Consider the following 14,021-nt stretch of genomic DNA (forward strand, 5'->3'; position numbering starts at 1 on the left):
GTAGTGTTTTTTTTTTCTTACTAACTGAAGGGTAAATTGACTAGATCAATGGATGTTTGACAGGTTATAGTTTCACACAGCAACTATTTTTCTAAAATAATCTGGTTCAGGTATATGATGACCCCATCACATGACCGGGGGCCCACAGTGTCCGGACAGCCGGGGGCCCTGGCTACCCTTAATCCACCCCTGGGGGGGTGATACAGGGGTTACTGTCGGCCATGACCGCAGCCCTGGCTCCGGCCCCCTACACATTCTATATTGGGGTGCTGGAAAAGCTGAGCGCAGCGTTCTGTAGTCCTATAGGGAATGAATGGAGCCGCGGCCCGGCATGTGCACTTCTCATCCATGTTAACAGTGCAGATCCCGGGGTCAGATCCCTACTGATCTATGAGGTAGAGGATAAGAACTTGTCTTCACCAGACAACCCCTTTAATGCCCTGCAGCCACACTAATAAGTTACACATGCAGTGGTTTCTCTAGTGATAGTGCATCCTCTATTTCCAGACACCTGAGCTCCCCAGCAGCAGCAGCTGCCATATCGTCGGGGACTTTTCCTTTACTTTCACATTATTACTCCACTGTGATTGGAAGTGTAACACGTGACCAGTGTCAGCAAAATCATTAATAAAGTTCTGACGTCCAAAGAAAAAAAAAGAAAAAGAAATCACGCTCCGTCATCGCGAGAAAACCACCATGTGCCGCAAGCAGGAAATGGCATCTCGCGAGATCAGGCCGCACTGCTCGCAAGGCGCAGGATGAGCGATTGCATTTGGTACGAACTCTCGCGGTGTCAGAGAAAGAGGACGGCGAGAACTCGCGAGATTTGGATAGAGGCCGCTACCTGAGGGAAGCTCAGCTGTCGCGAGACTTGGTGGAGAAGGGGTTACACCGCTGCCTGTGGAAACGGAAGGCGGCCGTTTCTTTCGTGGGACAAGCTATCTGTTCCCGCCGGAATCCCGCGAGATTCGTTCCCGTTTACCGGCACTTTGTGACTGGAGGAGCCCCGTGCTGTGACCGAGTGCTGAGCAGTGAGGGGAGGCCGCACCGTGCTGACAGCCAGGAGCAGACAGGAGGCCTGCACGCCTCTCCTCTGTCAGGGAAGTCAGACAGGAACCTGAGGAGAGGGCTCCGCCTGCAGCCACCCAGTGTGAGGAGCCCCTCATCTTCTGCCACCAGGGGCTGACACTATGGAGTAGGGCTCCTGTAGGAGGCGCCACACACCCAGACTTCTCCGCTCTGTACAGACGTGTACGCTCTGCGCCATGGACTATGGGTCTGGACAAGCCCTCTTGACCCAATGAACGTCTTCAGACTGTGACTTCTAATCTGAGCGTCCGCCAGACCCTGCTCCTCCATCCCGTCCGGCGACAACGAGCACGCCATTATATCCGAGAAATTCGTGGAAAAGTGATAAAGACCTTTTTATATGGAGGGAGGTTAGTCGTCTCACCCGATATCTCCTGCTGACGACACGCCACCTCTATGCCGCACTAGTGCCTGTGAATGCGGGCAGAAGCCACGTGACCAAGGACGGTGCTGTCTTGTAACTTGGCAAAACTTGGCCAAGGAAACTTACTTCATTTTTGTGGGGTTCTCCCCTCCCCACCCCCCTTTTTTTTCGGCAGAGGAATGCCAAACCCTGTGCGGCATGGGAACAAGAAGGATAGCGGAGGGCCTGCGTCTAACATGCTGCAAAGCAGTGGGAGCAGCAACAACAAAGACCGTCAACGATTAGGCACAAAACACAAGCGGCACAAGGCAAAATACGTCCGAGATTCCCCAGTGACGCTTGAGCCTTTGATGCCTACGACGACGCTAAAGCTGGTGGAGTATGATGACATAAGCTCGGATTCCGACACCTTCTCAGATGACGTCTCTTCTAAGACAGAGAAAAGAGACAGTGATGAGCATAGAGGGAGCGAAAAGGCTCATAGATCACGCCACCGCCATCAGCACAAGAAGGTCAAAGAGTTGGCCAAGAGTAAACAGTTAGAAAGGGAACGTAAACCTGAGAAAAGTCAGGAGACCACTGTGAGCAAGGTGATGAGCTCTAAAGAAAGGACGTCAAGTGTGACCAAACGGGTGGTTGAGGAACCAGAAGAGCATGGACGCGGCTCGAAGTCCGCGAACAAAGAGGTCAGAATGTCAAAGATGCACAGAGAGAAATCCCGTAGAGAGCGGGAAGTTAAATCGGGACACAAGGAGCGAACTAAAAGCCATCGCAGAAAGGACTCTTCTAAGCGTTACAAAACTTCTGATAGCCCCAAGAGGAAAGGTCGAAGTCCACGTAGAAAATACGGCAGCAGCCCAAAACAGGATGACAGTCATTCTGATGCATCAGGTGGGCAGGACTATGATGGAAGCCCACCTCGTTCCCATGGCTCCAGTAACTACGTTGAATCATACAAGAAAAGCGTAGACAGCCCAAACTACAAAGAGCCCTCTGCTTATCAGACTAACACACGTTCCCCCAGCCCGTACAGCAGGAGGCAGCGTTCGGTCAGCCCTTACAGGAGGAGATCTTCCAGCTATGAAAGAGGAAGTGGATCCTACAGTGGGAGATCTCCAAGTCCATACGGACGCCGGCGGTCCAGCAGCCCTTTTGTGTCCAAGCGCTCAGTCAGCCGAAGTCCTTTACCCAGGTGACCTTCTCTTTCTAGCTGCTTCTGATTTTACTTCCATTTTTATTCTATTTCTTGCTCTTTCATTCTGAGAAATTGTCTATAGATGTAGTAACTTATAGAACAGGAAGGGGGCCTACCAAAAATCCCTTAGAGATCCAGTTCAGGGTCTTAATAGAGACAATATAGGGGAGGGTCTACAGTAAATGTAGAGTCGTCATTGCATTACATGGACGGCCTTTCATTTGGATGACTGCTGTGTCATGCAACATTTACCCTGCAGTGACTGTTGCCGGGAAATTGGACATTTAGTCTAGAGTGTGCCATGATTTTCAGCTCATTAAGATAAGATTTGGCTGTTATTGTTTTCTTCTCACAGCTTCTACTTGCCAGAAAAGAACATTCATGCTGTACTTGAGGAGTTGAGCCTTGTTTGGACTTTTTCTCTTGATCACACTCTGCCAACTAAAAGGTCTTCTGTCTCCTTCAGACGTCTGTTTTACATACGTGGTCTATCTGTATTTTTCATGAATACAACATGTACCAATTACAGCCTATGGGGGCTGTTCACGTTCTTATTTTTACACATACCATGTGTCCGTGCAAAACCCATGGAGATGGCAGTTTTTTTTTATGACAGCACAGATGAAAAGTGCCATGTTAAACACATACAGCACACAGATGGCAGCATCCTTATGCCGTCCGTGTTTAACATTGCGATATATAGAAGAAGATTTGTTGTTAATTCATTTATCCGTACATGAAAAACACTGATGAAACTTTTTTTTCTTTCTTTTCATACATGTAAAACGCTGACGTCTGAATGAGGCTGTAGAAGGCGAGGGAGAGTAGTTAACAGCAGGTTTGGGTTGTATAGTTGTGTAATGTGCAATGTATGTGTGTAATACATATACATTATACATACAATACGGACACCAGATTAATATCCGTTACCAATTGTCAGTACAAAACAGTGCTTCTTATGTATTACATACTGTCCCTCTTGGGGTATGTGCCCACGATCAAGAATAGCAGCGTTTTGGACTCAGCTCAACTGCACCGCATCAAAAATGCTGCGTTCAAGGTAACAAGCGCAGTGAATGGGATTTCTATAAATTTGATGCCCACTGTGCTTCTATTTGACGCTGCGTAAACTCGCCACACAGTGCAGATTTACGAGCCGCAGTATGTCAGTTTCCACAATGAAATATATTGGATGCCGTAAATCCACATTTTTCAATGAACACATGTGGATTTAACTGCGTGATTGCACGAAAATACTTATATTTGAGCGAAAATACGCTGTTTCCAAAGCACTGCTATTTCCTGATCGTGGGCACTTAACCTTTCGATATGTGCACACGCAGTTTTTGGGGCATGTCCACTTTGAAGATACCTAAAAAAAAAATTCTTCAAAAACTCTTGAGACTCTTCCTATTAATTTCTATTATAAACCACATTGCTGTTTGTACATATTTAGTCTTAAAGGGAACCTGTCACCCCGTTTTTTCCGTATGAGATAAAAATACCGTTAAATAGGGCCTGAGCTGTGCATTACAATAGTGTATTTTGTGGACCCTGATTCCCCACATATGCTGCCGAAATACGTTACCAAAGTCGCCGTTTTCGACTGTCAATCATGCTGGTCTGGTCAAATGGGCGTGGTGACATCGCTGTTCCTTCCCCCAGATCTTGCTTATTTTTCCGTTGGTGGCGTAGTGGATTGCGCATGCCCAAGGCCTGAATCCACTTCATAGGTGTGGAAAAAGAGCGCGATCTGCGCTATTCGCCTGGTGATCGGTGGGGGCGGCCATCTTCCTGTGGCCGCGCGTGCGCAGATGGAGCGCTCTGCTGCCCGGGGCTTCAGGAAAATGGCCGCGGGATGCCGCGCGTGCGCAGATGGAGATCGCGGCGGCCATTTTCCTGAAGCAGAGTTCGCATTTTCCTGAAGCAGAGCTCCATCTGCGCACCCGCGGCATCCCGCAGCCATTTTCCTGAAGCCCCGGGCAGCAGAGCGCTCCATCTGCGCACGCGCGGCCACAGGAAGATGGCCGCCCCCACCGATCACCAGGGGAATAGCGCAGATCGCGCTCTTTTTCCACACCTATGAAGTGGATTCGGGCCTTGGGCATGCGCAAAGCACTACGCCACCAACGGAAAAATAAGCAAGATCTGGGGGAAGGAACAGCGATGTCACCACGCCCATCCGATCAGACCAGCCTGATTGACAGGCGAAAACGGCGACTTTGGTAACGTATTTCAGCAGCATAGGTGGGGAATCAGGGTCCACAAAATACACTATTGTAATGCGCAGCTCAGGCCCTATTTAACAGTATTTTTATCTCATACGGAAAAAACGGGGTGACAGGTTCCCTTTAAGCATTTTTTTCTTCTTTAGGTTTTGAAAAACATCAGGGGGCAGAAAATAAATCCCATATCACATTTTTGAAGTAGTTCCTGACGAAATTAGCTCCTAAATATGTTCTGTCCAATCAGAAAGCTGTAAATAGCCACTTGGGTTGCTTTCACGTTGCACTTTTCTCCACGTTTTTGGGTCCAGTCGGGGCTTGCATCCGAACCCCCCGCAAAGTGGGCAATGGACTATTATGGTGCCAGCAAAGCGATCGTCCACTCTGGCCTGCGTCATTTTCGGGTGAATACGCCTACTGAAGGCGGACACTTGGACGAAGCAGACTGTCTGTCTCCAGTAGGCGTATGTGCCCAAAAATGATGCGCGTCAGAGTGCACCATTATAGTCTATGGCCCCATCGCCGCATACGTTCAAATCCTGTTTTGTGGGGGGGTTGAATGCAAGCCCCGACAGGTCCTGTGAACATGTGAAAGCACCCTTGGGAAAAAAAAGCTCCCAAAATGCTTCAGGGGAAAAAGCTTTTTTTTAAAAAAAGCTTCAAATATTTGTCAAAAAACGTTCAAGAAAGAAAAAGAACTCCCAAAACTTTCCAAAGAAGAAGCATTTCCTAAAGTGAGTTTCACTAAAAAAAACAAATTGCCTTGGAAAAAAAAACTGCGCTTAGAGCGTGTTTATTTTAGTGCCAAAAAATATGAATTATGACCAGGAAAAGCTGTACTGCTTTTAACTGATTGAACATGACTTAATTTCTGACACTTAATATCCAGCTTCTACATTAAATGGTTCAGCCCATAAATGGGCCGTTGAAAAAATAAAGTTTTCAGCTACTTGAACGTCACAGCTCGCAGCCCCAAAGATTGTGGGGTGGGACTGAGCAACAAAAACATTTAAAGGAGCAGATAGTCAGTTTTGTAGGACAGGCCATCAATGTTAAGTCTGTGGAGATGTGCCTCTTCAGTAAGCTTCAAGCTGTCTGCACTCTCAAGCACTGTACTTTTAATACCATAGGGGTATATGGGACAATGGTGCGTGGCTGGATATGGCAAAGGAATGTCCGACTTGGCCTGCGAGTCTGTGCCAGTGCTGCAGCCTCTTCACTGCTTACATAAACGACTGGCCCCTGAAGTTTGGTGTTCATTACAACCACAGTGCAGATTACATTTTTGGAAACATGAAAGCAGAGCACAGATTGGTTGTTATTGGACAGTTTTGAGCTAAAATGTATCCAAATAATTTATATTTAATAATCTAAATAATTTGGATACATAATACCAAAAAAGACCCTTTATGTCTGTAGAAGGGAAGTGCCCCAAAATGTATATCTTTATATTGAGATGTGTTTAATACACCTTCAAGATGCGGCCCTTTTTTGTTTTTCTGTGTTCGTTTTTTGCTCCCCTCCTTCCCAGAGCCTTAACTTTTTTTATTTTTCTGTCAATATGGCAATGTGAGGGCTTAGTTTTTGCTGGACTGGTTGTACTTTTGAACAACACCATTGGTTTTACCATGTCTTGTACTAGAAAACGGGAAAAAAATTCCAAGTGTGGTGAAATTGCAAAAAAGTGCAATCCCACACTTGTTTTTTGTTTGGCTTTTTTGCTAGATTCACTAAATGCTAAAACTGACCTGATATTATGATTCTCCAGGTCATTACGAGTTCATAGACACCAAACATGTCTAGGTTGTTTTTTATTATCTAAGTGGTGAAAAAAATTTCCAAACTTTGCTAAAAAAAAAAAAAAAAGGCACCATATTCCAATACCTGTAGCGTCTCCATTTTTCGTGATCTGGGGTCGGGTGAGGGCTTATTTTTTGCGTGCCGAGCTGATGTTTTTAATGATACTATTCTGGTGTAGATACATTCTTTTGATCGCCCGTTATTGCATTTTAACCCCTTTCTGACCTCGGATGTACTATCCCGTCCGAGGTCAGAAGCCCCGCTTTTAACCCACAATTAACTGCCCAAATAACCCAAGTCACACATTCAATATCAGACCTCCCATCTATAGCTTACTATGAGTATAAGTCCTCATAAGAAAAGGGGATACAGAGTATACTTAACCACCATGTACATCCATGATCTACCTAGCAAGCAAGAGAGGCAAAACAGAAGAACCACATGCTCTTGTCCCCTTTTTGTGACCAGCTAAAAGAGGTGTGTCCAGCGCCCCAGGTGTGTGAAATGAGATCACAAGTCTATTGTCCACTGGCAAAGCAACATCCCCTCAATAACCTTTCTTACCAGCTCAAAGGCAGACCTACTTTGCAATAGAGCAGGCTGGAGGAGGGGCTTCGCTCCTCCATGTGGGGATGTATACACACAAAACATGCATTAACCCCTTCACGACATGCGCCGTACTAGTACAGCGCATGTCGTGTTTCCCCACATGTGAGCCCACATCAAAGTCGTGACATTTCAGCTATTTTATACAGCTGACATGTGCACGCAATAGTGGCAGGTGGAACAGCGATCCACCCGCCGCTATTAACTAGTTAAATGCCGCTGTCAAACGCTGAGAGTGGCATTTAACTACCGTCATGCGTCGGCATGACAACCTGAGGTCCCTCTATGGTTGTTGATGCCGGCTTGCTGTGAGCGCCACCCTGTGGTCGGCGCTCACAGCAAGCCTGTAATTCAGCTGCATAGGAGCGATCTCATGATCGCTCCTATGTAGCTGAGCCGATCCAGTTGTGCCAGCTTTTGAAGCATAGCAAAAGTTCAAAAAAAATGTTTTAAAAAACACAAAAAAAAAAATATATAACAGTTTAAATCACTCCCCCCCTTCGCCCCATTCAAAATGAAACAATAAAAAAAATCAAACCTACACATATTTGGTATCGCTGCGTTCAGAATCGCCCGATCTATCAATTTAAAAAAAAATTAACCTGATCGCTAGATGGTGTTGCGAGAAAAAAAATAATTCAAAAACGCCAGAATTAATATTTTTGGTCGCCGCGACATTGCATTAACCCCTTCATGACCTAGGGATTTTCCATTTTTCCTTGTTCGTTTTTCGCTCCCCTCCTTCCCAGAGCCATAACTTTTTCCGTCAATTTGGCAATGTGAGGGCTTATTTTTTGCGGGACGAGTTGTACTTTTGAACGACATCATTGGTTTTACCATGTCGTGTACTAGAAAACGGGAAAAAAAATCCAAGTGCGGTGAAATTGCAAAAAAAGTGCAATCTCACACTTGTTTTTTGTTTGGCTTTTTTGCTAGGTTCACTAAATGCTAAAACTGACCTGCAATTATGATTCTCCAGATCAGTACGAGTTCACAGACACCTAACATGACTAGGTTCTTTTTTTATGTAAGTGGTGAAAAAAAATTCCAAACTTTGCTAAAAAAAAAAAAAAAATTTGCGCCATTTTCCAATACTCGTAGCGTTTTCATTTTTCATGATCTGGGGTCGGTTGAGGGCTTATTTTTTGCGTGCCGAGCTGGCGTTTTTAATGATAGCATTTTGGTGCAGATACGTTCTTATGATCGCCCGTTATTGCATTTTAAAGCAATGTCGCGGCGACCAAAAAAACGTAATTCTGGCGTTTCTTTTTTTTTTCCTGCTACGCCGTTTAGCGATCAGGTTAATGTTTTTTTTTATTGATCGGGCGATTCTGAACGCGGCGATACCAAATGTGTAGATTTGATTTTTTTTTTTTATTGATTTATTTTGAATGGGGAGAAAGGGGGGTGATTTAAACTTTTAGACTCACAGCTACCGGCGATCAGTAACCATAGAGGTCTCAAGGACCTCTATGGTTACAATGTAGAAGCATCGCCGACCTCCGATCATGTGACGGGGGTCGGCGATGCGCTCATTTCCGGCCGCCCGGCGGGAAGCGGTAGTTAAATGCCTCTGTCTGCGTTTGACAGCGGCATTTAACTAGTTAATAGGCGCGGGCAGATCGCGATTCTGCCCGCGCCTATTACGGGCACATGTCAGCTGTTCAAAATAGCTGACATGTCCCGGCTTTATATATATTATATATATATATTATTTATAGTCTCCAGCTTGGGTATAAATATATATATGTATGTCATAGACTTCAGACGTGTGTGTGTGTGATAAATATCCTTTAGGCTGTATGCACACGTTCCGGATTTTTTGCGTTTTTTCGCTAAAAAACTGCATCCATTAAGCATCCTATTAATAGAATGCAATCTGCAATTTTTGTGCACATGTTGCGTTTTTTCCACATTTGACATTAAATACATAGTGATTTCATATTGTGGCTTGCTGCAGTTTTTACAAGATTGTTTAAAATCTGACAATTGATGTGCAGCTAACCCCTTTGTGTTTTTACTTAGTACTGATAGTTCTTTTTTTTTTTTTTTTCATTACAGAAAGTCTGTCAAATCCCGAAGCAGGAGTCCCATATACTCAAGGAAGTCGTCATCTTCCCGAAAGAATAAGAAGTCTCAGTCCCGAAGTCGCCATTCCAGTATTTCACCTGCTCGGCTGCCACTAAACTCCAGTCTAGGTGCAGAGCTTAGCCGCAAGAAAAAGGAGCGAGCGTTAGCTGCCGCAGCAGCAGGTAGAGACTCCAAGGGCAGTCCGTTAATAAAAAGAGAGACTGGTGATGGGAAAGGACTGTCCATGATGGATGCCAAAAAGATAACCAAAATTCTTAAAATGGACAAATCTGTTTCTGATACAGAACTTTCAGTTACAGCAAATGTGGACAAGACGATATCTGTTTCCATCAAAACAGAGGAAATTGAAAAGAAACCTTTGATATCAACTAAGGATACCAAAACTCAAGTAGTAAAGGAAAATAAATGTACCCCCATCAAAGAAGAGGTACTAACGCCAAAAGAGGCAGTGACGGACAAAGAGAAAGAAAAAGATATTCCTCCCCCTTTGCCTCCTTTGAAGTCTCCCCAGCCTCCTTTACCCACATGTTCACCGCCTCCTCCACTACCGCCTCTTCCTCCTTCACCTGCTGTTGCTCAGCAGCCTCCTCCACCTTTACCTCCGCCACCCTCATTGACATTCCTACCCCTTCCTGCCATTGCGGCTGCTTCAGTGACTCCCACCAGTCATACCCGGGCATCAACTGCATCCGTTCAGTCAAATTCCCAGCCTCCATCAGTGTCCACTACTAAGCCACAGCCACAAGTTAACTTCATTATCCCACACTTGAAAACCTCTACACTTCCTCAATTGCCGCTCCCGCCTTTATTACTAGGAGAAGATGACATGGAAAGGTGAGTCTGCAGATATGTACAGCTACAAAATGTCTCGTTGTTTTGTCGACCTAGATCTTTTATGGCTGTTACCATTAATACTGTTTACAGGAGAAAAATAAATCCTTGTTTATCAAAGGTGGCGGGTAACTTAGGAAACAAGCAGTAAATTATAGATATTATATTTTCATGAGTTAAAATGGCAAGTTCCTTTTTTTTTTTTTTGCTAGCACCTTGGAATTTTACCTGTTTAACGAGATGAAACGTCAAAAGAAGAAGAAATACAACCTGTATAAAATCATGATAAATTTTATTTCTCTCTTCATTGGGGGACACAGGAAACCATGGGTGTATGCTGCTGAAGCTAGGAGGTTGGCACTATCCAAAAAAAGGGTTAGCTCATCCCCAGCAGTATATACCCACCAACTGACAGAAAGCTAATCAGATTTAGCTTAGTGTCAGTAGGAGGTGGACACATGGCTGACCTCAGCCCCGTTTCTACCTTAGATTTTTTGTTGTGTTAATGCTTTCTATTTTGCAGATTCAGCTTGTGATTCTGGGTGATGAAGTGTAATTGGTCACTCCGCTCTCCCCCGTAGAGACTGGGAGCACAGTGTGGGATTGTGTCACTACTGTACCCTCTCATGTCTACCAGGCAGGACCCCATGCCTCCTAACACATCAAGAGTGTTTGGGGGCATCCGCAACAGAAGATGCGGACTGGTCCTCTCCACTGCACCGCCCGCCCTCCAGAGCCAGTCGTGCAGGGTAGGAAGTGGCCCAGAGGTATACATGCAAGTCCGTCTTCCATCACCAGTTTGCGAAGAGTGATGCGGGATCTTCAGTACAGGTATTCCACGCGGTAGTGCTAAATTTTAATATATATATATATATATATATATATATATATATATATATATATCTCAAAATATATTATAAAATATATATTATTATTTATATAGCACCATTAATTCCATGGTGCTGTACATGAGAAAGGGGTTACATACAGAGTTATACCGTAGATATCATTTACAGTAAACAGGTTTACAGTGACACACTGGTACAGAGGGGAGAGGACCCTGTCCTTGCGGACTTACATTCTATGGTATATATTATAAAATATATATAAATATATTATAAAATATATATTTTATATATATTTACAGTTAAGTCCATATATATATTTGGACAGAGAAAACATTTTTCTAACTTTGGTTATAGACATTACCACAATGAATTTTAAACAAGACAATTCAGATGCAGTTGAAGTTCAGACTTTCAGCTTTCATTTGAGGGTATTCACATAAAAATTGGATGAAGGGTTTAGGAGTTTTAGCTCCTTAACATGTGCCACCCTGTTTTTAAAGGGACCAAAAGTATTTGGACAGATTAAATAATTTTAAATAAAATGTTCATTTCTAGTACTTGGTTGAAAACCCTTTGTTGGCAATGACTGCCTGAAGTCTTGAACTCATGGACATCACCAGACGCTGTGTTTCCTCCTTGTTGATGCTCTGCCAGGCCTTCACTGCGGTGGTTTTCAGTTGCTGTTTGTTTGTGGGCCTTTCTGTATGAAGATTAGTCTTCAACAAGTGAAATGCATGCTCAATTGGGTTGAGATCAGGTGACTGACGTGGCCATTCAAGAATATTCCACTTCTTTGCTTCAATAAACTCCTGGGTTGGTTTGTCTTTATGTTTTGGGTCATTGTCCATCTGGAGTATGAAACCACGACCAATCAGTTTGGCTGGATCTGAGCACACAGTATGGCTCTGAATACCTCAGAATTCATTCGGCTGCTTCTGTCCTGTGTCACATCATCAATAAATACTAGTGACCCAGTGCCACTGGCAGCCATGCATGCCCAAGCCATCACACTGCCTCCGCCGTGTTTTACAGATGATGTGGTATGCTTTGGATCATGAGCTGTACCACGCCTTCAACATACTTTTCTCTTTACATCATTCTGGTAGAGGTTTAGCCTTTTTATTCTTGATGCTTATGAGTGGCTTGCACCGTGCAGTGAACCCTCTGTATTTACTTTCATGCAGTCTTCTCTTTATGGTAGATTTGGATATTGATATGCCTACCTCCTGGAGAGTGTTGTTCACTTGGTTGGCTGTTGTGAAGGGGTTTCTCTTCAACATGGAGATTATTCTGCGATCATCCACCACTGTTGTCTTCCGTGGGCGCCCAGGTCTTTTTGCATTGATGAGTTCACCAGTGCTTGCTTTCTTTCTCAGGATGTACCAAACTGTAGATTTTGCCACTCCTAATATTGTAGCAATTTCTCGGATGGGTTTTATCTGTTTTCGCAGCTTAAGGATGGCTTGTTTCACCTGCATAGAGAGCTCCTTTGACCGCATGTTTACTTCACAGCAAAACCTTCCAAATGCAAGCACCACACCTCAAATCAACTCCAGGCCTTTTATCTGCTTAATTGAGGATGACATAACGTAGGGATTGCCCACACCTGTCCATGAAATAGCCTTGGAGTAAATTGTCCAATTACTTTTGGTCCCTTTAAAAACAGGGTTGCACATGTTAAGGAGCTGAAACTCCTAAACCCTTCATTCAATAAATGTGGATACCCTCAAATGAAAGCTGAAAGTCTGAACTTCAACTGAATCTGAATTGTTTTGTTTAAAATTCATTGTGGTAATGTCTATAACCAAAATTAGAAAAATGTTGTCTCTGTTCAAATGTATATGGACTTATATATAAGTTTGGAGGTTCCCAACTCAGAGTAACCCCTGACAGGACAAGTCTCCAGTGCATCAACAGAGGAAAAGGCCCTCCTTTAAATCAACCCCGACCTGGTGTTCAAGGTCTTTCGGGGTGGGCGGTCGTTTCCTTCTTTTTCGGGAAGAGTGACTATCCGTAGTCGACGATGCCTGGGTCCGAGACGTTGTCTCATACGGTTACAAGATAGAGTTTTCTACTCTTCCTCGATTTTGTTTTTTCGAGTCCGGTCCACCAAAGAACGTCTCTCATTCCAGGGTTTTTCAAGGTCGTCGACTCCCTCCTCAAGGTCGGCGTTATTGTCTCCATTCTCAGACGAGAACGTTTCTCAGGTTTTTTAATTAAAGGGAACCTGTCACCCCCAAAATCGAAGGTGAGCTAAGCCCACCAGCATCAGGGGCTTATCTACCGTATTCTGTAATGCTGTAGATAAGCCCCCGATGTATCCTGAAAGATGAGAAGAAGAGGTTAGATCATACTCACCCTGGGACGGTCCAGGTCTGGTTCTGGTCCGATGGGCGTCGCGGTCCGGTCCGGGGACTCCCATCTTACGATGACATCCTCTTGTCTTCACGCTGTGGCTCTGGCAGAGCAAAGTACTTCAGTGCACAGGCGCTGGGAAAGGTAAGAGAGCCCCGGCGCCTGCGCACTGCAGTACTTTGCTCTGCCCTCAACAGGGCAGACAAAGTACGCCTGAGCGTGAACACAAGAAAAGGACGTCATCGTAAGAAGATGGGAGGCCCCGGACCGCGACGCCCATCGGACCGGGACCGCCCCTGGGTGAGTATAATCTAACCTCTTTCTCTCATCTTTCAGGATACATTGGGGGCTTATCTACAGCATTACAGAATGCTGTAGATAAGCCCCTGATGCTGGTGGGCTTAGCTCACCTTCGATTTTGAGGGTGACAGGTTCTGTTTAAACCTGTTTGTAGTCCCCAAAAAAGGACATTTCAGTTTGTCCCATCCTGGACCTCAAATTACTAAACAAATATGTGTGACTGCTTCACTTCAAGATAGAGTCTCTTTGATCCGTAATAGCCTCCATGGAGCCAGAGGAATTTCTCTGCTCGGTGGACATTCAAGATGCCTACTTGC

At 44.7% G+C, this 14,021-nt stretch overlaps 1 protein-coding gene across 4 annotated transcripts in view; it reads left to right on the forward strand.

Annotated features, from left to right (window-relative positions):
• Nucleotides 1–795: 795 nt before the first annotated feature.
• CDK12 (cyclin dependent kinase 12) overlaps nt 796–14,021 on the forward strand; it is a 301,155-nt gene continuing 287,929 nt past the window's right edge. For 2 of the 4 annotated variants that reach the window (XM_077252349.1, XM_077252348.1), the window contains exons 1-2: nt 802–2,645; nt 9,341–10,204. In XM_077252349.1, coding sequence (XP_077108464.1) covers nt 1,633–2,645; nt 9,341–10,204 — 1,877 coding nt within the window. In that variant the 5' untranslated portion in view covers nt 802–1,632. Of the gene's footprint in view, nt 2,646–9,340; nt 10,205–14,021 lie in introns of all 4 variants that reach the window. The other 2 variants (XM_077252347.1, XM_077252346.1) reach the window with 2 other exon arrangements.

Source organism: Ranitomeya variabilis, chromosome 4, assembly GCF_051348905.1.
Source record: "Ranitomeya variabilis isolate aRanVar5 chromosome 4, aRanVar5.hap1, whole genome shotgun sequence".
In the NCBI taxonomy this organism is placed as follows: domain Eukaryota; kingdom Metazoa; phylum Chordata; class Amphibia; order Anura; family Dendrobatidae; genus Ranitomeya; species Ranitomeya variabilis.